We start from the raw sequence: 23,215 nt of genomic DNA, 5'->3' as shown, positions 1-23,215 counted from the left end.
GTCTGTGTTTTGGCCTCTGATCCCGTTCACTGTTCACTTCCAAGTACCATCTAAACACTCCAGATATGTAACAAATCGACAAACACAAATTTCTGCTACCATGTCAGTGAAACTGGATCAACAAAATTAAACCATTCTGCCTGCCCTAAAAGGCTCGGTGTCCTTCTGGGAAACCCGATGAGCAGAGACGTAGTAAAACACAATATTGATGATAGCCTACATCTTAAGACGTTTGCAGAGCTGACGAACGTTGTGGCCCTGGAAGCATCACTATTGCTAGGACTGTGCATTTTTAAGTAATTTCAACATCCAAGTGCCGTCATTCACGCTGTATGGTTCATGTACGGTTGGGTTCTTAAAGCACAAGTATTTGAGACATATGTAGTGAAGTGATTCAGAGTAGTGTTGGCTAACGCCACATACAAACACGCTAACGTTTGCTGTAATGTCACGTCTGAGGAGCAGATGGGCCACAGCTGTCCATTACCAAGGCAATAACCAGCACGACAGAAACATATTACAGAAACCACAAGTTTGACACGAAATTGTGTCTATGTACGAATGCGATTACTCGACCTTAATTGAATTCTGACGTCCAAATCGAGTAACCAATCACTCATTCCTTGCCAAGTTACCCGTCAACAGCAGCGGTCACACCCATCGCCAGCTAGTGTTCTTCTAATAAAGGCCATATAACGTTAAAGATTTAATTGGCTTTATCAATTTTGTGAATTGAGTTACATGCACTTATTGATCCTATCATGATCGGATTTCATCATCTGATTATTCAAGCGGTCATATAAACAGCATACTCCAACTTCATATATTGGATCGTGGTCTAGAAATCAAGATGGATTTTAGCTCAGTAAGCTGATATCTCAGCGCACGTGTCCTTTTACTCGTATTTCTTTCGGACGTCTCAGTCTGCGTATTCGCGACAATGTGACCGGATACAGTAAAGCCATCCCGGAAGTGGCTATCAATTAAATGCAGTACGCGCTACATGAAAAAACAAGATCGTTTCCGTCTTTGCTTCAATAAAAAAGCTGTAAATGATCTTTAAACACAAACAAATGAAGATCCATATTTGCCAGTAGTGCGGGTCTATGTTTACAAAAAGCCGCGGCAAAAAGTTTAAAGTTTTGTCACATCATTCTGTGAAATTATTGGCTGGTTGCAAAGGGGAAATCCGACGTTGATCGGATTACTGACAAAATCTGTTTTTCTGCAGTTATCGGATTAATAAGTATATGTAAACACACTCATGAATGTGGTCAATTGCAATAGCGTTAGATTGCTAGTAGATATTTTCGTGAAATTGTGTATAATTTTCTGTGTAAATGTTATTTTTATTCATTTTATTTTATTATTATATTATTATTATTATTGCATTCAGGGTTAGTCAACTCTCCAGTATTTTACATTTGCACTAATGTGCTCATTATTAGATACTGGCTCTTAAAGCGACATGCAAATTAATTTGCTTTTCAAAGTTGTTGTAAAGTGATTTCAAAAATTATACTGCGTCCATGAATTTGTAAAATGTAAAATACTGATGAATATGTTTGCCATTTTGCAGTTTTTAATTTGGAGTGCGTTTTAATTTGGAGTGCGTTCTCGCCCATAGTGAATCTTTAAGATTCATTGAAATGGGTCAGCACGCAAGCAGGCAGGCTTCTTTATTTTACAGGTTCTTTGTGAAATGCTTTTCTTATGCAGAAGAAACAGTGAGGACTTGGTGTGTTTTCACTTTACTACTAATAGCCACTAACTGGCCTAAAAATATGTTATTTGTAACCTTAAACAAATATGAAAAAGGAAAACTGTTATCAAAACTTCGACAATTAAGCTTCAATTGCTGTTATCCTACTAACAATTAATAAGTAGCCTTTCAGTACAGTAAGCTACTAAGTATACCTAATGGACCCAGAAAACGAACATACTACAAAGAGAACAATTTGATCCAGTTCTGTGGTGTTGCACCTAGTCCTGAAAGGTATTTTGCGTTACTGAAATAGGAAGTACGGACCGGATGATAATACAACTTGAACTCCCCGTAAAGTAATGTTGAAGTAGTCAGAGGGAGGACCGCACTGCTGATGGCGCATCCCCAACCTTCAGTAGTTTGACTTCTCGAGCGCTGATTGCTTGTTCGTGTGACGACTCACAGCATGCGGCTCCTAAAACCATGACGGCGTTTCCAGTTACATTACTAAAATTACAGCACCAAGATGACCCGTCTCACGGTTTATCAAAACTGCAACATCTTACCGAAAGTGGTGGACGAAAGGATTCGCGCTTTATTCAGAAGCAACTGGCAACATACACTAACGTACTGGAGCGTGTTCTTCAGTTTCGGGCTATGCATCGCTTTTCTGGGACCGACCATCCTTGACCTGCGCTGCCAAACGCGTTCAACGCTGCAGGGCATCACGCTGGTATTCTTCTCGCAGCAGTTCTGTCTCTTCGTAGGCAGCACAGTTGGCGGATTCTTCAGTAAATCGCAAGTATCCAAGTCACCCTAAACTATTTAAATAAAGTTTATATTTGTTGAATAAGTGGCCATCAAGATCAGTGTTTTAGGCTTCCGTTTATTGTTGACTAAAATTAACCAACTCGTACTGAGTTATTTCATATTAAGGTGTTAATAAATACATACCTACATATAATTCTCCTAGAATAGTTTTCTACTGTGAACGTTGGGGGTGGACGTTGTTGAAAACTACTGAGCCTGGTAAATCTTTTGTAAGTTCGTCTTATATATTAACAATAAAGCATTTTATATTGAGATAAAACAATTCGCAAAACATTCTGATAATAAACACGTCTAGATAAAACAAACAAACCAATCCGGATACACTCGCTATTTTGTACTCTTGATCCAACTGCACGTGAAACTGAAAGCTGAAAGAATTGTGTGCGGAGCGTCTTGTTAAAACGAGGCCTAGTCCGTGACCTCCACCTGTCTTGTCAAACCCAGTTTGCTGGTGGTCCTTTTCACTAAGGCCTTCTGAGTTAAACCACACTCACACTTTTATCACTCTGTTGTTTTACTCTTCCATCTCCATAAGAGATAAATATCTGATGGGGTTGTTCAGCTTTCATTCTGTCCTAGTCTTTTTTTTAGCTTGCTTGCTATGGATATAGATTCGTGTAATTCAAAAAACGAGGTGGACAAGGTGTTCTTACCTTCACCTCAGTTAATTTCCCACCAATCCACTAGACAGACATCTGTGTGTAACCAGAATTTCTCTAATAAATCATTAATGGGGAAAGTTTTGTATAAGAGAACAGAGGAGCCTATTTAAAAGGTTACATATGTTATGGCTTCACACAGCCTAGGGCGAAGAAATTTCCCAGAAGCAGTTCTTAAAGGCCGATCCAAAGAGTCAGACAAGCCTAACGGTGAGCTCCAAGGGTATTTTGTGCATTTCCCATATTTTGTTCAGTTGGTTGGTGTCTGACCCTCAGATAGCCCCTGTCTACTTTCATTCGGAAAGGTCTGGCAGCAAACACAAGTCTATTTGCTTGACACATTTGTAGATAAGACATTTTATTTACACTGTGTATGAAGGTGGTTTCAGGTAGGAACATTTCAGATGATGTGAACATGTTTTAAATGATAAATATTTTACTATCTTTACTTCCCTCAGAGCTGTAGCAGGACAAATGTCCCACAGGCAACGTTTCTCAGAGTGGTGCCACATCGCTCATTAAAAAGAAACAACAAAGCTTGAATCACATATCTCATTGTCAAGGTCATAGCAATAACGCTAATCTCAACATCATGTGCTTCATATTCCCAACACTTACTAGACAAATAAACATATCAGGTCAAGGTGACAGCAATGTCAACACCCCCCATGTTTTTTCGAGCACAAGAGACACATTTACTTGTTCATATTCTTTATGAAGACCTCTGGGTTGCAGTGAGCTTTGTGGGCTCAGTCTCATGGGGTCGGCCCTCTCCTCTGCAGGCTTGCCTGCTCACTGTGGTCTCTGGCTGTGTCCACCTTCATCATCTCTGCAGTGTTCGCCTTCATCCCCGCATGCGTCAATTTGCCAATGCTGGCTGTCGCCATGGCTACCGCCGGCCTGGCCATGGGTGTCATCGATACCATTTCCAACCTGCAGCTGGTGAAGATTTACCAAAAGGACTCCACAGTCTTCTTGCAGGTTTGGAAGCCAAACTGACTGTATTTGAGGTTTAGACCAGAGTCCCTCACTTAAAAAACACTTCCCTGTTATTGAAATTGTCACTTTGAAATGTGCAGACATTATAAAGCTTTGACTTTTAAACTGAACCATACTAAGATAATGTACAAATATACTATACTAACAAGCATGCTAAGACTCATCATCAAGATTCCCGATTCAATACTTTATTTCCATGCAACTTGTGCAAGATGTTAGGGATTTGCCTTAGTGTGTTCATTGACAAGAAACATAAAAACAAAAGAAAAAGACATAAGTAACATATTACACACAAGAGACACATTAATAGAGAAATATCAAATAAACATTTTACAAACTATATGACAGTCATAGTGGCTTAATCTTTAGGTGTTGGTGCAGGGTAGGGGAGCTATTTAAGTGCTTGATGGCTCTGCAGTATGTGCTGTTGAGAAAACGTGATTTAGATGTTAGGGATCTCAACCTCCTACCTGATGGGAGTACACTAAAGAACGAGTTAATATGTATTAAAGACTTTAACATATTGCTGTCCTACCTTAACAATGTTTTTCAGGCCCTCCACTTCTTCGTTGGTCTTGGGGCATTAGTGAGCCCACTCATCGCTGACCCCTTTCTGTCTGAGACGGACTGTGTGTTGGGTAATGCCACCATCAATTCATCATCAACAGTGAGGCACTTGAGGAACAAACTAAGTGGCAGACACATCCACAATGTGTCCAACATCCACTTCCATACTGAGGGACAAGTCCTCACCAATGTCTCCTATGCCTTTTGGATAATGGCACTCATCAATGTAAGACAATTCTCTCTGAAACAAGAATGTTGTCTCAGTTTAATATTAGTGTAAATGTGCTGAAGTGACATCAGATGAAGTAATCAGGAAGTCCAGATCTTTAGCCTGGATAGGGTTTGCATTTCTAACTTCACGCTCTAAATTGTAGGTTTCTTAAGGTGTCTTGTCTTGCTACGCTCTGGAAACATGGCAAACATATCCATGCCTGTGAGCAGACATCCCAGCAGTGTCTGGGTGCCAGGACTGACATAGTTTGAGCTGTGTGTGTTCTCTTGCTGACTCTGTCTTAAATGAGATAACTGAAAGAGCAGTTATCATTTCAGCCAGTTCCCTCTCTGTCATTGCTAAGACTCCTTTATGATGGGTATTTGCATATTATATCAAGTGAATGGCTGCATCTCTGACAACAGTCTTCCACGTTTTGCATACTTCCTGGGAATGAGTTTATTGCACCATGGTGGCTGAGGTAGTTTATCAACTGAATATAAATTTAATTTTAAAGTATTTCTACTTTATTTATTCTAAATAATTGGATAATTTCAAAGGAGCAGCAATGTGACCTCACTATACAGTGTAACTCTGTCACCTTCTAAACAGTACAGGACAGTATTTAAAGGACAGTATTTAAAGGATGGTATTTAGAGGACAGTCTTTAAAAGACTGTATTTAAAGGACAGTATTTAAAGGATGGTATTTAGAGGACAGTCTTTAAAAGACTGTATTTAAAGGACAGTATTTAAAGGATGGTATTTAGAGGACAGTCTTTAAAGGACTGTATTTAAAGGACAGTATTTAAAGGACTGTATTTAAAGGACTGTATTTAAAGGACAGTCTTTAAAGGACTGTATTTAAAGGACAGTATTTAAAGGATGGTATTTAGAGGACAGTCTTTAAAAGATGGTATTTAGAGGACAGTATTTAAAGGATGGTATTTGGAGGACAGTCTTTAAAAGACTGTATTTAAAGGACAGTATTTAAAGGATGGTATTTAGAGGACAGTCTTTAAAGGACTGTATTTAAAGGACAGTATTTAAAGGATGGTATTTAGAGGACAGTCTTTAAAGGACTGTATTTAAAGGACAGTATTTAAAGGATGGTATTTAGAGGACAGTCTTTAAAAGACTATTTAAAGGACAGTATTTAAAGGACTGTATTGAAATTCCAGTATTTAAAGGACTGTATTGAAATTCTAGTATTTAAAGGATGGTATTTAAAGGACTGTATTGAAATGCCAGTATTTAAAGGACTGTATTGAAATTCCAGTATTTAAAGGATGGTATTTAGAGGACGGTCTTTAAAAGACTGTATTTAAAGGACAGTATTTAAAGGACTGTATTGAAATTCCAGTATTTAAAGGATGGTATTTAAAGGACTGTATTGAAATGCCAGTATTTAAAGGACTGTATTGAAATGCCAGTATTTAAAGGATGGTATTTAAAGGACTGTATTGAAATGCCAGTATTTAAAGGACAGGTCCCAGGCAGGAACACGCGTGCACTGCAGGTTTTCATGTGCTTCCTTTTTGTTATACAATAATCTCAACTCAATTCTCTGTGTCCAGCTGCCTGTGCCCATTGCTGTGTTTGTCCTCATATATTGGGAGCGGATGCTGTCATGCCGGTGTGAGCACAACCCTCATCTCCTGGAGGGCAGCATACACATGTACGGCCTGAAGGAGGAGAGGAGCTCTGAGCAACAGGAGGTGATCTCGCCGGAGCATACCGACTCCAGAGGCGAGAACTGACCCCATCCTCCAACTTGATCATCAGGACGCCATCACTCAAGCCTGGGTTTCCCAAAAGCATCGTAAAAAACAAGGATCCATTTAAAATGCCAGAGCAAACATTACACTGAACACACACTCTCTCCTTTAATGTGATCTCAACACTGCGATGATTTTGGGATACAGGGGGCCCAGTTTGTTTTTAGAAATACTCTCCTGTAAACAAGCAGTCTGGCTTATGAATTGTGCATCAGGAGATGCTACTACATCTGATAACATGCTTCTGGTCTTTTGAACAACGCAGTTTAGACACGAGGATATTTGAAGGTTATTTGCTTGCACTGCAGTTCTGCCTAGGGCCCCTGGCCACGTGTGGGGACACAGTGTCATTTGGAGTATGTTACGGTCCCTACAGTGCAGACCTCTGATGAGAACCATTGTGCACTTTTAAAAATGTTTTCACAGGCTACCTGAAGCTGCTGAACTGTTGTCCTCTCAGCAAGCTGAAGGAACTTCCCCTATCCTTCTTTGGAGTCCATATTTTGGGAGGGCTGGTGCTTTTCTTCTCCGATGGCATCGTGGTAAGAGAGATGAAGGGTGCGCCACGGTGGGAAGTGATGTGGAAAGTGTTTAGGTCTCATCTCTGCTCCATTATTCAGGGATCCTACACGGGATTCGTTTACACATATGCTGTGTCTCCGCCCATCAATATGAGTCACAAGACGGCAGGTTACCTTAGCAGCGTCTTCTGGACGTCCATCACAGTGGGGCGTCTGGCCTCCATTGTCCTGTCTTATCGTGTTAAACCTGTTCTCTTGCTCACCATCAACCAGGTAAGGGGGGGGGGGGTGTCTCCAATCACGACCCTAACGTATAAGATTATAATGATGATGTAATTTAATAACAGTTTTGTAGTCCCCAAGGAAAATATTAAAGGTAGTTATAGTAGCACCTGTTTTAGTAGTGGTTCACCACTCTGTTATCTAAATATTCATTTAGAATTGTGTTTTAGAACAAACTTAAGACTTTATTTGATCATAACTTGTGATTCTCATGAAGTGTCTTCATTTGCCATGTCATTTATGATGTCATTATAAACACCTTGATCAGGGGCCATAAATGCACATGATGTCAACAGTGGGAAGAATCAAAAACACACATCCTTGTTCCTGCTGTATCCCAGCCACTTGGCATTCTTTTGGCCAGATGGTAGTGGTGTCAGCCTCTTTGTTTAGTGTCGTAGAAAAGAGCCAGCCAGAGTGTGGCACGCCCAGGGCCAAACAAAGAGGCTACCAGGCTGCTGTGCCTGGTTAGTGGTCCATGTGCCTGGTTAGTGGTCTATGTATCTGGTTAGCGATTGTTCCAGTGCCATGGTTTAGTCTTCAAGAGAATCTAGCGAGTGGTGGCGTTCCCCTGTAATGTAGGAAGCACTGACCGGGGACCACAAACCTCATTTTCACCTCAGAGCTTCAGGTCTTTCTGGTCCCTCTGTCCACGGACACAGTAGAGGGATCCTCTGCCACTGTCCTCGTGTCTGACCACTCTGGTAATCCTGTTCCATCCACCCGTTTGCCCCCCTCACAGGTTGGTGTGATGGTGACACTGTTTGTCCTCCTTCTGTGCTACACAAGTAGTGTGTTCCTGTTTGTGGGCACCGGCCTTCTGGGTCTGTTCATCAGCAGTGTTTACCCATGCATGCTGGCACTCACTGAAGACATCCTTGACTACAAAGGTAATTATATTTGCAGTTATCTCTACATGACGCTGCTTTATTAATGGCTTCTATTGTTATTGCTAGCCTCTGGATAATCGCTGCATTCTTTATTGCGGAGGTCAAGGGACTGGCGAAAGGAAAAGTCATCAGTTAGAACGTCAGTCCTGGAAAACGACCATATCTGACATCTTCACTGTTTTGTATTAATAATGTCAGGGACATGAACCTGGCCAGACACATCGAATGTGCACTCTTGATTGACAGGTCTTTAATTCTCAATTTCATCTGGATGGTTCTCATATGGGGAAGGTTCCTCTCAGATCATCCACTCCATCAATATTGAAGTAGATGATAATTGATGATGATCTCTTTAGGGCCCGTTTTGGAGGTCTAAGAAATTAGGAGGGTTCTGCACTGCTAAATTTTGAATGACATTACTGGACCTTCCACATGCAGGTGTACGAGCCTGAGAATGTTGATGAATAATCCTTCACTCAGCGGAGGAGCCTCACACAGCTCTAACCTGTTCTCAGTGGCTGCTGTGGTCTCTCTCTGTCCAATTAATCCAAGTCCTTCTCTATTAAAACTAATGTCAACGGGAATCACATTTCTGACCTCCAAAAATATACTGAAATACTTGCATGCATTCTTATCTTTTATTCCCATTAAATGGAATCTGGTATTATTAGAGATCAGGAATTTCAGAGTCCAACAGTTCTTTTTCTGCTTAATCCTTGAGTTAATTATGTTTTTCCTTCCTTTTTGTTCATTTTATATGCCATTACTTGTACAATGTCTGAAGGACATGTATGTCAAATATGGTCAAATGTGCACCATGACTGTAGGTGTTCATGGGTGTTTATCAGGTTGAGATTGTTGTGTTTTGTTCCTGTGCCAGGCTGTGCCACTACTGTGCTCGTCACCTGTGCTGGGATGGGAGAGATGCTTTTGCAGCTGCTTGTGGGATCGGTAAGGAAACTGGCGATGCTGAAAACGTGATCTCTAGTAGTTGAATGTGTCCCCTTGTACGCTTTTAACGTGCTCGCTTGTACGATTTTAACGTGATCTCTCCTGTGTTTATAATGTGATCTTGTGAGTTTTTAACATGATCTCTCATTCGGTTTCAACATGCCCTCTTGTACAGTTTTAACGTGATCTCTCGTACGGTTATAACATGATCTATGTTTTTAACAATCTCTCGAGCGGTTTTAACAGCACTCATATCGCACTTTTCCTCTGTGCAGGTCATCCATTCTTACGGCAGTTACAGTTTCCTCTTGTGTGGCTTGGTTTTTGGCTGCATGGGCTTCACGCTCTTCTTCATGCTACTTGTAATTGATCATATACACAGACATTATATGGCAGGTACATACATTTCTGTTTAACTACATTACCCACAGTGCCATGCATTCTTCCATCAATGTAGAAGTAGAATGTAGAACTAAAATTCAGGTAAAGTGGTCAAACCAAGACTGAACCAAATGTGGTTACTGTGCCTAATGTTGCCTGAAACATTTCTAGACTTATTATAATAAGTCAGTAATGCAGTCAGTAATGCAGTACCTGTAAATACAGTTTTATCTGAATAAGTATTGTTTTCTCAACAGCTGCCCCAAGGACAATCTCTGAGGCTGATGTTGCCAGGCACTGAGGGCAGTAGTGTTGAACGTATGCCAAGAGAAATAGACAGTCGTGCTAATCTCAGGGATGCTAGTGACTGTGCTCAGTGAGGGCAAGAGCACACTCGACGACACTCGGGGCCTGAACCACCAAACATGCTCAAACCTCACACAGTGGTGAATATATTTGTATATGGAGATGACGGATTATGGGTGATGGGTCTGAACACACTTCAGCAACGCTGCGGCTTCTTCTTCCAGGTCACCGTTGCTGTATGAGGTCATCACGTTGTGAGCACATAACCCTGCACTGTCATCACGTTGTGAGCACATAACCCTGCACTTTCCTGTTTGGGCTCTGCACTTTTTTTCCCACAAAAACACACACATGCACAACTCAGCCTTGACCTGATTGGTCAGGTGTGGCACACTGGTTAAGACCTATGAAAATCCTTCTTTCAATAAAACCAAACAATGGTGTCACAGTTCAGCACAACTCCTTTGTTTGCCACTGATTTATGAAGCTCTAAATGACTAAACACACTTTAAAGGTACACAAATGAATTATGGAGTAAATGTCACGTTTCAATCTCACTAAAGGAAAGAGGTGACTGCTATAAACTGATGAGTTTGCACTGTTGATTATTGCATTTCATTATCTGACATTGGAAAAACTGACTGTTGCCATGACTGCTTGCAAACAGGGTAAAATGCATAATTGTCAAGATGATGTATGCAAATGCATTGATTAAACTGCTGATTAAACTGGATCATGCATATAAAAGACAGTCTTTTTAATTGTTTTCTTTGTCCCTTTGAATGTCAAGTAACAATGATGGGCCACGTTCACATTTGGCACCTGGGCGTTCGGATCGCAGGTGGCCAGAGCCAAGTGTCATTTAGATTTGCCCACACTGTACAACACGCCTTTATCTCAAGTCTAATACAATTTTTTTGTGCTATTTCAGACTTAATGTTCAAGGTTTTTGTTTTTAAGCAACAACTGTGGCTGTTCCACTAAAGTGTCCTTTTCATCTAGTGAAGTGATATAGATGCACGTGATGGAGACGTGTGGCCCACCAGAACACTGCTTAATCGCCCACTCATGCCCAGTGCAGCAGGGTGTAAAGTGGACATCCTACTAACATCCTGCCATTGTGCTGGCCTGCGTCAGGTCTGCTGTCCTGCTCGTCTGCGGTTCTGTCCCGCAGCACTCAAGCAGAGCACAGCAAACCTGTGGGAAGTTGCAGCATCAGCAAGTCGTGGTGGGTTATACGGTTGCTTCTTTACTTTGGTCTGGTTTGCGCAGGCCGAGTGTTTGTTTCACTGGTGCCCACTCCTGCGGGCTGTGGCCTTCTCTAAAGTACATGTGGAAGACGCAGTACCCACACACTGCTGACAGATTTTTCTTTAATATTTAGTCTCCCCATTCTCCACATTTACAATAAGTACAATAGATATGGTAATCAACAGTTTGTAAACATTTGAGCTTCTAGTTACACATTGAGAAAGACAATTAGACAACCCATAGGATAGAAAAAGCATGTCAAATTGTATTCTGTACCTTTATAAAGAACTTAAGAGACTGAACAGCATTTCTGAGAGCTGTTCTAGCGATATGTTTAAGCTTAGTCCTACCTTTAGGTAGTGTTATACAAAACTACATTTAAAATTAGCTATCCACCAAGGGGCAGTAATGTGTGAAAGTTTTTTCCCCATCACACTACAGTAAAATGGAGGGTACGCTCAGTGACTTAAGGATCAAATCGAATTCTTAGAATATAGATATTTTATAACCTGACTAAGAAAACAAGCAAAACAATTTTGGGAAAAAGCACCTCCTCTAGGAAATACGTATAAAATGATAAAAGTTCTTTAGCTTTGCAATAAAAGTACTATGTGCATAGATTCCTAACTTTTTATAGCAGGGATCCAGGGATTTTCTAGAGGTATCCAGTTTAAAATCTTGAATAACCTGATATTCTGAATAAGAAAAGAAAGAAATCCAAGTGCCATCCGAGGAAATGGTTAACAATGAAATGATTCTCTCGTAAGCTCTACACGCAAAAATATGACTTAAGTTTGGCATTGCTACAAAAAGGTCAGATACATGACAAGGGAGGAACCCCTAGGGACCACCAGTAAAATACAGCTGCAATATTTACAGACATGACAAAGCAAATAAATGACCAACATAGAAAAACCTATACAGGAAAGAGAGGGGAGAGGCACGTATATTAGAAAGTACTGAGCAATTAACAAAAGGGAATATAGGAACAAACCAAACCCCTCCATACCAACCACTGCAAAGCTCACACACACACACACACACACACACACACACACACACACACCCCCCAAAACATTCACACGGCATAATGCCATAAACATGCAGAGGAACCTCCACCCTGTAGAAGCAGACATCATACTCAGCGGCGCGCACACACACACCCCAAAACATTCACACGGCATAATGCCATACACATGCAGAGGAACCTCCGCCCTGTAGAAGCAGACATCATACTCAGCGGCCGCACTAGGAATGCTTCGTAATGTCTCATTTAATAATCAGACGTCGAGAAAAAGTGGGCCGACATTTGTAAAGGTTATTGAAAACCACAACAGATTAATATTAAAACAAGCCCTGCACTCACTCTCAGTCTCCACAGAACATCCTATGACTTGGTTTTTAAACAATTTCAGTAATTAAACTGAAATGTTTGAAGGGGGGGAAAAGTATTTTTTCTCCCAGGTAAACAGAACGAGAAACGTGTGTAATTTTCAGTACATGAACATTAAATGATGACAATTCACCAACAGTCATCTCTTACACAACTTTGAACAGATTATTAGCATATATTAGAACTTTTTCATAATCCTATTCCTATTACATATCTGAGTTCAGGTTGTTTATAAGGTTCGTAGCTCTCCTAAGCACCAGAGACCAGGACACAGGGCTTTCCCCTCAATACACATATTTGGCAACAGTAAACTGAGTCGGTAAGGCACCTGTAGCATTTACACAATATCCCAAGACAAACTAAAAGGCAATACCTTTGCATATACAACCTATATACGGTGTAAAATACAGCCACTCCATTACTAATCCTGAAAGCTTTTCCCTTTCTTTATTTCCTCTCTTTTCAGTATTTTCTTTTATTTTACTGATTTAACAGTTAATTTCTCCTGCCATTTTCAACCTTAGTTTGTGATGTTTCTTCTTCTGCACTTGGAGGTGCTTTAGAACTACTTGATAAAGTCGAGGGATCCCCCTGGATTTAAGCACATTAATAATACTAGGGAGAAGGGCGTTCCAGAAGTCCCTAAGCTGAACACACAAGCTGTGCTCATGTGCAATGGGAAAGCATTTTAAAAACCTGAGGACAATTTTGAGATGTTTCCACGTTATTTCAAATCGACCTGTAATTTACCTGTTTTCAACATTTCTAGCTGGACAGCTCCAACTACGAAACACCAGGGCGAGCAGAGACACTCCTCATGTGTGCACCGCCGACATCCACCAAGACGCGTCTCATCACCGATCTGCGGAGTCGATCTCCAACTCTGCGTTTCTAAGTAAGTGCTGTCAGTTTTAAATCATGGCTTGCAAATATCCTAATTTAACAGTGCAAGAGGTAGGGTTTTGCTTTGTGCAACAACCAAATATCAGATTTCCTATATTTGATCACGCTCCCGAGTATTACAAATGATATATGCCATCATAAGACAAGAAAGAAACAGAAAAACACTACATTAACCAGAGGAATCTACACAAAGACATGTTTGCTGAAAACTAGCATTCTCTTCTCATATTATATGAAAAGCACCTGACTAAAGGAATATCTGGGTATTTTACACTTAAATGTAAACGTAAAATGTAAGAGTTTATGAACTGCTGCTTCTACACGTTTGATTTCCGTAGAGGTGAATCAACCAACAGCTCTTTAGACGTTTTGCAGGTAATGAGCTTTGTGCCTACTATCCTATCAAACGTCTTCATTTATTTATGCATGTGACTCCCACATTCATTTAGTTTTTGAAGCCTACAAATTTATTTCCTGAAAAATATCATGATTCCTATTTATTTCATTTGAACAGTCTTGAAAGCACTTATTTAAGATATAAAAATAAGCATCTTAACATTTAGTCTGTGTGGCTTCTTACTCCACATCTAAACTATCGACTATAATCTCTAGGCATTCTAAAGAGATCTCTGAGTGTCCTTGAGACATCATTAGTGCAGCTATTTTGTGTCTAAGTGCGTCATTTTGTGGCTGATCTAAGCACTGTGGCAGTAATGTCAAGGTGCTTGTGTGTGTGTGTGTGTGTGTGTGTGTGTGTGTGTGTGTGCGTGTGTGTGTGTTCACGCATGTGTGCAAAATCAAGACAAGTTTGTTTAAAATGGCCAGATCCCTTCACCAAGAAGGCGAGGAAGAGAAGGCTTAGCTTGGGAAGGGCAGACTGCCCAAAGGCGTATGGGAGGGGAAGGTAGCTGGACAAGGACATTAGTCGTTGGCTAGTTCTGAACTGCGACGTAGGACATCAATACATCATAATGTGAAACTTGTCAAAAGAAACGATTATTCCCATATTGCATGAGAATCATGATAATACATAGAGACCTCATTTCCAACAATATTCCATAAAGTGGAAATTCCCATCAGCATCCTGATCACATTTGATAGGCCACTACACATTACACAATGTCCGTTTTTCTGTGTCTGAAAAAACAGCCCATGATTATCCGTCAGTACAGCGGTTCCCTGAAGGCCAGGTTCTGCCCTCACACGGCTGGCACGTACAAAGCAACAGGAGTTAATACTTTGGGAAGCTTGTGTACAAACTGACAAGACATTTTTGATGGCTTGTTGTGCATTATGCAAAGAGGACGCTGTAATAATCTCTTCCAGATGCGTTAGAAAATTCAAGAAAGCAACCGTACCACCCATCGTCCTGGATACTCTGCCTCTATCAGCACAGGGACAAATCTGGTCATGGGGCTGAAGTTTTTCTGCATGTCTAGTAAGTAGATTATGAAGTGGTAGTGGGACTGACACACTGGTGCAGACACAGACCCACCCGCTCCAGCCGTCCTGGTCCGCTCTATGTCTTCTGTGGGTCAGGAGAGAGCGGCCCGGGTGTGTTGGTGCCGTCTACGCTGTGGACCGGCACAGAGAACTGGCTCGAACTCAGGACAGAGGGGAACTGAAATTGAGATTAAATTAAAAATAAAGACACAAGAAAATGAACAGATGATACTGGTGGACTGACCAAAGGGTGGAGAGGCACATAATACACGAGCTAGAATAAAGTACCACTTTACAGAAGTACTTGTACAGGACATTCACACCAGGTCATTTACACTAATACAGTATATCATTTCAGAGTACTTGTACAGGACATTCACACCAGGTCATTTACACTAATACAGTATATCATTTCAGAGTACTAGTACAGGACATTCACACCAGGTCATTTACACTAATACAGTATATCATTTCAGAGTACTAGTACAGGACATTCAGACAGGACTGGTTCTACAAGGAGGTGGATTGAGCCATTTTACTACAGGTCACCTGGAATATTCATGACCGATTCATGTGGGATAAGAAATCTCAGTATGAATGACAGATGGGAGTGCCTTCTTGATTTATAAATTCCTGTCACACCAACTTAAACATCAGGACCTGAACTCACCTGGAAGAGACAGGAGACAGAAGACAGGAGACAGACTGAACTCACCTGGAAGAGACTGTGTGCCCCCTGTCTGCGTGCTGGGCTGAGAGGGGCCACCGGACTGAGCGTGCTCCAGAAGTGGATGTTGGACAGCAGAGGACTGGGCGTGAGCAGCAGGGGAGTCTGGGTAAAACACCATCTAATCAGCTCTTCTGACCATACAAGTGCAATGGTGTCACCCTCATGGTGGGAAGCAAACACCCAACAGCCCCACAGGAAAAGTACCACCCAGCGAGAACTAGTCACTCTTTTTTTAAACATAAAAGTGAAAGGTTGCTCCAAATGACTGTCGCAGAGTAATGTTAGTGAGCAGGAGTGAACCTGACACTCTCGATTCTGGGGACTCGTCACAGCAGAAAAATACAAAAATCAAATCAAAAGACAACGCTGACCATTATCTGGCCTCAGACAGGCACGGCACAGACGCGGGAGAATCAGACGCTGGTGCAGGGTTCGCTAAAGAACGCATTCTGGGGCTTTAATTAGGTCATCCATCAATGTTACACTCAACCAAAGCTCATCACACCAACTGATTTATGCAAGTATCCGCCCACTGGGGGTTGGTGCAGTGGGGAGCACAAATCATGCTGCAATAACGCCTTCTAAAAACGGCACACTACTGCCATCTACTGTCCAAAGATAGAGACACCTCTGACATGTCAGCTGGTTTAATTGTGTGACGCGAATATTCTGTTCAGACATGTTCCTGTTGTGTGCTCTGAGATAATTTTGATGAAGTGATCCAACAAATGTAAATATTTGGTGAAAATACTTTTGACCCGTCTTCAACCAGTTTTCATTAAGGGAGCTTGAATAGAATTGCAAGACATTTGAATTTGGTCTCAATCTTTAAATGTAAATGTTATATTCACTACACACTTCCATATGGCCTTAAAGCCAGAGCTATCTGGCCATCTACAGCACAACAAACATGGATCATTCTCACCAACAGGTGAGTCCATAACAGCACCGGACACACAGGCTCATCTTGAACCTATGGAGTAAAGGGGGTTTCCTACGCGACAGGCCAGGGGCTGAGGGAGGAGGGCACTGACCTGCAGGAAGGCGGGTGTGAGGGAGGCCGTGGGCAGAGATGGACTGGACAGGTTGAGGGGGCTGAGGTCCGAGCTGGTCACCAGAAGCGTGGGCATCAGCTCCAGACCTTTCGGCTTCTTCGACTTGCCACCGTGACTGCGGCCCAGGAACAGAGACACCTCGGAGCCGCTGGACTCGGACGTTCGGAGGGCATTGTTGGACTCGGAGGAGGGTTGAAGCTGGGCATGGAGTCAGAACGAAGGTTAAGATATCTTCAGCTTCCAGATACGTCTGAAGAAAGCGTGTTCATTCCAAATGCTTATTTACAGTTATTTCTGGAAGTGACAGGTCAGCTTTACCTGCAGCTGAAACTCGGAAGGCTGCGAGGAGACTGATTCAATGTCGGTGTCAATCACCAGCTCCTGAGAGTCGGTCAGAGTGCAGGGAGAGGGTGAGCGGCAGACCAGAGCAGGACCGATCCCCGACAGGGCGGGGCCCGAGGGGGCCACCTCAGCGGCAGCGCTCACCTCTGACTGGCCGGCCACGGCGTTCGGCCGCTTGCCGTCGGGTGTTGGGGGCGGGGCCTGGAGCGGGCACGTGGCCATGCTCGGCTTCTCCGCTGCGGCTGGTGGGTGGGGCTTGCTTGGAGGCGTGGTCCCAAATTTGATGACCGAGGGCGAGTGCGCCGGTTCCTGGCCGGACTTCTTCTCGGCCAGCTTCTCCCCGGGGTTCTCCACCTTGATGGATTTGAAGAGCTGTGTTCCCGACTGCAGGGAGGTCAAGGTGAAGGACGTGTACAGACCTGAGTGGATGTAGTCGTTGCGGCTGGAGGGTTTGGGCTGACTGGGGGTCCCGGGCCCCACGTCTCCTGCGGGCCGCTGCCCCCCGTCCCGCTGGGTGTTGCTGGTTTTGTCCGGGAGGCCAACACAGCTCCTCGCCACACCCTCAGCAGCACCCTCCGCCCGCACCACGCCGTCACCTTTCAGGATGTCAGGGTAGGAGACGAAGCGGTAGACAAACTTCTGCCCGTTCACCTTCTTGATGATGTTCTGAGAGAGAGAAAAAAGGAAAACCTAAAGACTCAACACCAGCCCCATTTTCAAGACTAAAGGAAATAAATATGTTAGGGTTCTTGCAGTCTAATATTCTTCACAGCTGCTAAATACCCTTCTGAAATTAGACAGGAACACAGAACAAAGGCCAGAGGTTTCCTATGTGGCATTTACTTCTAGTTTTGCAGAGAACTTTTGATAATTATACAAACATCAAAGTCAAGAGAGGAGAAAAAAAATCATGCAGGCAACAATTTTCTCATTTCCATAGTTCATTTGGAAAGGCTACAGCTAGTTTATCATATTCCAGTGTTCTCAGATTTCTTACATGAGAGCTGATTGGAGAAGATAAGTGGGGAATATGAGAGTAAACACAATCCTCCATCCTGTCCCAGTGGGACTCAGATGGTCGGACCTACTTAGCCCTTCGTTCCTGAATAATACATGTGATCATTTCTCTTGTTTATTACAGAGGCGTTTATGGTTTATTACTGAACATGCCGTTTGCTGCTCTGGAACAGTGTTCCTCAGGCCTGTTACTGAAAAGCACGGCTCAGATGTTTTCTTCATCCAACATGGCCAATGGCCAGTTCAATTCATCAGCACATTAGCAGGAACCTTGATGAAGTAGCCGTCACACCCAACACCAGTGGTGTGGGACTAATGAAACAGTGCTCTTCAAGTTTGCAACTCAAAAGATAAGAGACAAAGTCAAACTCAAACAAAGCAGGACTGCTTCAAATTACACCTGATTACTAAATTAGACCAACAGCTGTCTCTTAATTATCCTTATAATTAGGTTGCTCACTAGAGGGGGCAATTACCCTTTTTCACACCCAAAGACTACCCTACATTTTAATTAGCCTGCAAACCAAGGAAAATGACAGACAAAATCCTCTCAGACATCATGGGCGAACCATTGTACTTCATAAACAATGCAACAGCAACCAGGAGAGTTAACCCCCCCATTTAGACTTCTTCATCTTCACACCGAGGGTCGCAGGGGGTCATACTGTATCCCAGTGTCCATCGGAGGGCACACGTGGGCACCCCGCCCACTCCCATTCACACAGCCCATCAACCCATCACGCATGCATTTAGAACGACATCAGAGTACCCAGAGCAAACCCAAGGTTTAATCAGACCTGGGTCACCATAGCTGTGAGATAACTGCTAACCACTGGGCCTCCATTCCACTATAAATCTTGCAATCATGTGCAATTAAATCAATGAGACCAAGAAAAACATACAAAAGATAATGCATGAGAAGACAGATCTCGCCTGAGGTATCTAACTGAAACACAACACTTCTGCCAATGTGGCCACAAATACAAACCCTCAAAGACTCGATCTCTCACTACTGCCTAAAGCTATAACAGACACTCCTGTAGCTCTCAAAGGTCGGGCCACATGCACTCCCTTATTCTTACACACCTTAATAGTGTGTACAGAGAGGAAGAATTTATGTTGAATTTACTCAGAGACCATTTTCTTTATTTACTTGCAAACCTACACTGTCAAATGAGAGTAGGCCACAGGTACTGTTAATTTTTTTAAAGCTGTTCAAATCGAATTGTGATGTATATGAATGATATACGGATGATTTTGCACAAGTATGGAAATTAATGTAATATGTAGCTAATAACAAATAACAACGTAGTTAGATTTGTGTAGAAAGGAGCAGCTTTCAGTGGTATGTGTGCTTCATGATAGAGTTTACAGAAACAGTGGGTGTTTTCCCAGCAACTTTAAGATTTAACCAAAAAGCCTACATTCATGACAATGATGTGGGTTGTTATTTGGGGTTTTAGCCATTAAGAGTTATGAGTGAACTTTAACTTTGCATTATCAAAAGAAAAAAAAACAGAAAGCGCTACTGACAGAGATAAGGCATGAGTGCATCTCATACTACCAAGATTAGGTATGAGTGCTTTTGTTTTTAAAATGTTCACTAAAAACAAGACACCCCACACGACATCTACTAAAGATTAATAAAGATCAAGAACTTCAAGAATCACCAGGACTTTCTGGTTCAAGACTCGGCATCAAAAAAGTGAAGCTACGATGCCTTACTAGTGAGGTGTTGGACAAGCACAGCCCGTCAGCCGAGCAGCCCCACCTTGTCGTAGTAGTAGCGCAGCGCCCGGCTGAGTTTGTCATAGTTCATGCTGGGTTTGTTCTTGCGGGCGCCCCACAGTTTGGCCACCTCCTCTGCCTGCAGGAGCTTAAACTCCCCGTCCTGGTTGGTCCAGCAGATGAGTTGGTCATTCCTGGGGTCCAGTAACAGCTGCAGCAGGAACTGCCACAGTGTCACTGAGCTGTCCATGGCCTCCTACAGGACCAAGACAGATAGGCCAAACCACATAATAAAAACAACATCACTTACAGACTAATTACATGTGTCACTGCATTTTTATAGGAAACATTTATAGTTTAACATGGACAATCCATCCATAGCCAATACAAAAACAAACCAGCATATCAGCCAATCAACTGTGATGGCAGAAAATATTTCAAACTCTGCCAACAAGTCCTGCAAACTGGTGTGTTATACTGCCTGGGTTGGTGACAGTTTGATGGGGAGTGAACATCCTGTCATTGTACCACTAACAACATTCTGGTTAGATTAACAGGTTCTGAAGAAGGTTCGTTTCTAAATAATTACTTTTGCTGGCCTAACCATTTATCTTTGGCCTGTTACAAATACACAACGTGATATAAAAATGTGATAAAATGATATCAAAGCCAAGTAACCACTGAACAATAGAGAAACCTTATTATTCAGCATCTACCCATAACACCAGCCACTAAACAACTGCAAACCTTGCTTGTTCGGACGAGCATGGGAATAAAATGGGTTGTGTGTGCATGCTGGCCTAGATTATAAACCTTATAAACTAAAACGGCCTTCCCACAATGACTTATGACAGATGTATCGATCTGACTGTGTGGACTGGAATTAAAGATGAAATAGGCCTCTGCTCATTCTGGCTGGCAGCTACGTTGCGATACACGTAGAAATAGCAACACAGACCCTAAACATAACAGTAGGAGAACTGGCAGGCGGACTATGGAAGTGTTAACCCGAAAGCCATTAGCTACAGGTCTGCTGAGACTTGCATAGCTAGACCGTTTGTTTAATGTTTTAGTGTTTCTGTTTTAGGGACGTGATGATTGTGTTAGAGGGAATATGTCAGAAAGCTCTCTAGCCTCCAGTCTCTCTTACATAACACTCTTGAGCTCCGTGTCTGCAGCTTTGGCTATACTAAAGCCAAGTGAGTTCACAATAACGGATTCACTGCTTGTAACCACTGGAATTCGAGGCTAGAAAGAGTGGCGAGATAAGACTTTATCCTAGAATAAAAACAAGACGAAAACAAAAGTAACCGTCTTCAACGTTAGCCAAACAAGCTAGCAGGTCCGCGCCTCGGTTCCGACGCTAACTAGCCTAGCTTAGCCACCCAGCAGTCCGCCGCGGCGCTGCAGGACTCACCTGGATGGCCGTCCGGTGGGCTCGGTCTCGGAGCTGCTTTCAAACTAAACGAAAAGCGCAGCTGGGGTCTGGACGGCGTAGCTACATCTTCTGAAGGGTTAGCTGGCGCTAGCCACCTCGCTGGACAGCCAGCCCGCTGCGGCTACGAGTGTGGAGCGCCGTCCGTCATTCAGACCACCCGCCAACTTACACTCATCCACAACTCTAATGTATCGCGTAACGACACATGCAAACTATGTAGGCAGTCGTGGAGCAAAGGAAACTAAACTATGACAGGAATTAACATTCCCACCCGAATGTTTTTTGGCTCAACACAAAACAGGAAGTTAAAGCGTCTCTCAAACAACCCACGTTACTTTCATTCTTGCATACGAGCTAGCTAAGCTAACTACGCTAACCAACTACGCTAACTACGCTAACCAAGACGCCTGTTGAATTGCCCATGGTGGTTTATTCTCACGGTGAAACTGCAATTTGGACTCCAGTTAGACAACACTGTCAAAACCGCCAGAACCCCTCCTGATAGCTACTTTTTAATGATAAAAGTTGGAAATAACATAAGTTGTCTGTTCTGAATATAATTTGAAATGTATAGCTCGCTACCTAGATTACTGAGGTGGCGTCAGCGAAGCTAGTAAACGTTATAGTGGGCTACGCAGTTTCCAGACAAAACGTTTAGGAAAGAGGTCTTCCATCAGCGATGAAAGCAAATGTTTCTGTTCGAGGAGGTGAAACCAGTTTATGTTCAAAACAGCAATAAAACGTTAATAAAACGTCTATACCGTAATACGATAAGTTATAAGAGGGTAGATATTTTTCTTAAGTGATTTCATTGCTGTCATATCCACTGTGCAACAGGTACGTCATTAACGCAGTGTCCATTGGCAACGTGCCACTAGAATTGACAGATCCTTTAAAGTTTATGCTCGGAAAGTGTCAACAAAATTATCCTTTTGTGCTAATTAAATCAGTAATCTACAGCAGTTGTGGACTGCAGTGTGTGCGATTTTATATACATACATACATACACATACACACACACAATATTGCCAGAAGTATTCCCTCGACTCATATATGAGCTTAAGTGACATCCCATTCCTAATCCATGGGGTTCAATATGACGTTGGTCCACCCATTGTAGCTAGAACAGCTTCAACTCGTCTGTGAAGGCTGCCCACAAGATTTAGGAGTGTGTTTATTGGAATTTTTGACCATTCAGAATCACGATTCGTCGCTCCAGAGAACGCACCTCCACTGCTCTAGAACCCAGTGGCAGAGTGCTTTACACCACTGCATCTGATGCTTTGCACTGCACTTGGAGATGTATGGCTTGGATGCAGCTGCTTAACCAGGGAAACCCATTCCATGAAGCTCTCTGTGCACTGTTCTTGAGCTAATCTGTAGACCACATGAAGTTTAGATGTCTGTAATGATTGACTCTGCAGAAAGTTGGTGACCTCTTCACACTATGCGCTTCAGCATTCGCTGACCCCGCTCCGTCAGTTTATATGTCCTACTACTTCGTGGCTGAGTTGCTGTCATTCCCAAACACTTAAATTTTCTTATAATACAGCTGACAGTTGACTGTGGAATATTTAGGAGCAAGGAAATTTCACGACTGGATTTGTTGCACAGGTGGCATCTTTATCAGTTCCATGCTGGAATTCACTGAACTCCTGAGAGTGACCCATTCTTTCACAAATGTTTGTAAAAACAGTCTGCATGCCTAGGTGCTTAATGTTATACACCTGTGGCCATGAAAGTGATTGGAACACCTGATTTTGTTAATTTGGATGGGTGAGTAAATACCTTTGGCAGTATAGTGTGTATATATATATATATATATATATATATAT

General features: G+C 42.5%; 2 protein-coding genes and 1 long non-coding RNA gene across 5 annotated transcripts; 1 reads left to right on the top strand and 2 right to left on the bottom strand.

The window, feature by feature from the left end:
- Positions 1-1,443: 1,443 nt before the first annotated feature.
- On the bottom strand, positions 1,444-2,989 carry LOC143514814 (uncharacterized). Its single transcript, XR_013130956.1, has 3 exons — positions 2,660-2,989; positions 2,272-2,526; positions 1,444-2,180 (listed from the first exon to the last, which is right to left on the bottom strand). It is a non-coding gene; the product is annotated as an uncharacterized LOC143514814 (long non-coding RNA).
- slc60a1a (solute carrier family 60 member 1a) lies at positions 1,897-10,822 on the top strand. Of its 2 annotated transcripts, XM_077006418.1 has the most exons (11): positions 1,897-2,503; positions 3,338-3,405; positions 4,031-4,176; positions 4,748-4,987; positions 6,549-6,720; positions 7,176-7,291; positions 7,370-7,543; positions 8,295-8,442; positions 9,323-9,393; positions 9,669-9,789; positions 10,032-10,822. In XM_077006418.1, exons 1-11 carry the CDS (start codon positions 2,232-2,234, stop codon positions 10,073-10,075), a joined length of 1,572 nt encoding a protein of 523 aa, XP_076862533.1. In that variant the 5' UTR covers positions 1,897-2,231; the 3' UTR covers positions 10,076-10,822. The 2 variants fall into 2 exon arrangements, with proteins under 2 accessions (XP_076862533.1, XP_076862542.1); XM_077006427.1 differs by lacking the exon at positions 3,338-3,405 and having other exon boundaries at positions 1,901-2,503; positions 3,978-4,176.
- Positions 10,823-15,009: 4,187 nt separating this feature from the next.
- On the bottom strand, positions 15,010-21,937 carry elk4 (ETS transcription factor ELK4). Of its 2 annotated transcripts, XM_077006449.1 has the most exons (7): positions 21,360-21,936; positions 19,986-20,198; positions 17,342-17,863; positions 17,174-17,236; positions 16,835-17,053; positions 15,786-15,902; positions 15,010-15,248 (listed from the first exon to the last, which is right to left on the bottom strand). In XM_077006449.1, exons 2-7 carry the CDS (start codon positions 20,190-20,192, stop codon positions 15,147-15,149), a joined length of 1,230 nt encoding a protein of 409 aa, XP_076862564.1. In that variant the 5' UTR covers positions 20,193-20,198; positions 21,360-21,936; the 3' UTR covers positions 15,010-15,146. The 2 variants fall into 2 exon arrangements, with proteins under 2 accessions (XP_076862564.1, XP_076862556.1); XM_077006441.1 differs by having other exon boundaries at positions 17,174-17,863; positions 21,360-21,937.
- Between the last annotated feature and the right edge of the window lie 1,278 nt (positions 21,938-23,215).

The sequence above is a fragment of the Brachyhypopomus gauderio genome, chromosome 1 (assembly GCF_052324685.1).
Source record: "Brachyhypopomus gauderio isolate BG-103 chromosome 1, BGAUD_0.2, whole genome shotgun sequence".
Taxonomy (NCBI): Eukaryota; Metazoa; Chordata; class Actinopteri; order Gymnotiformes; family Hypopomidae; genus Brachyhypopomus; species Brachyhypopomus gauderio.
Note: the sequence above shows the minus strand (reverse complement) of the source record. Positions and strands in the feature narration are given on the sequence as shown.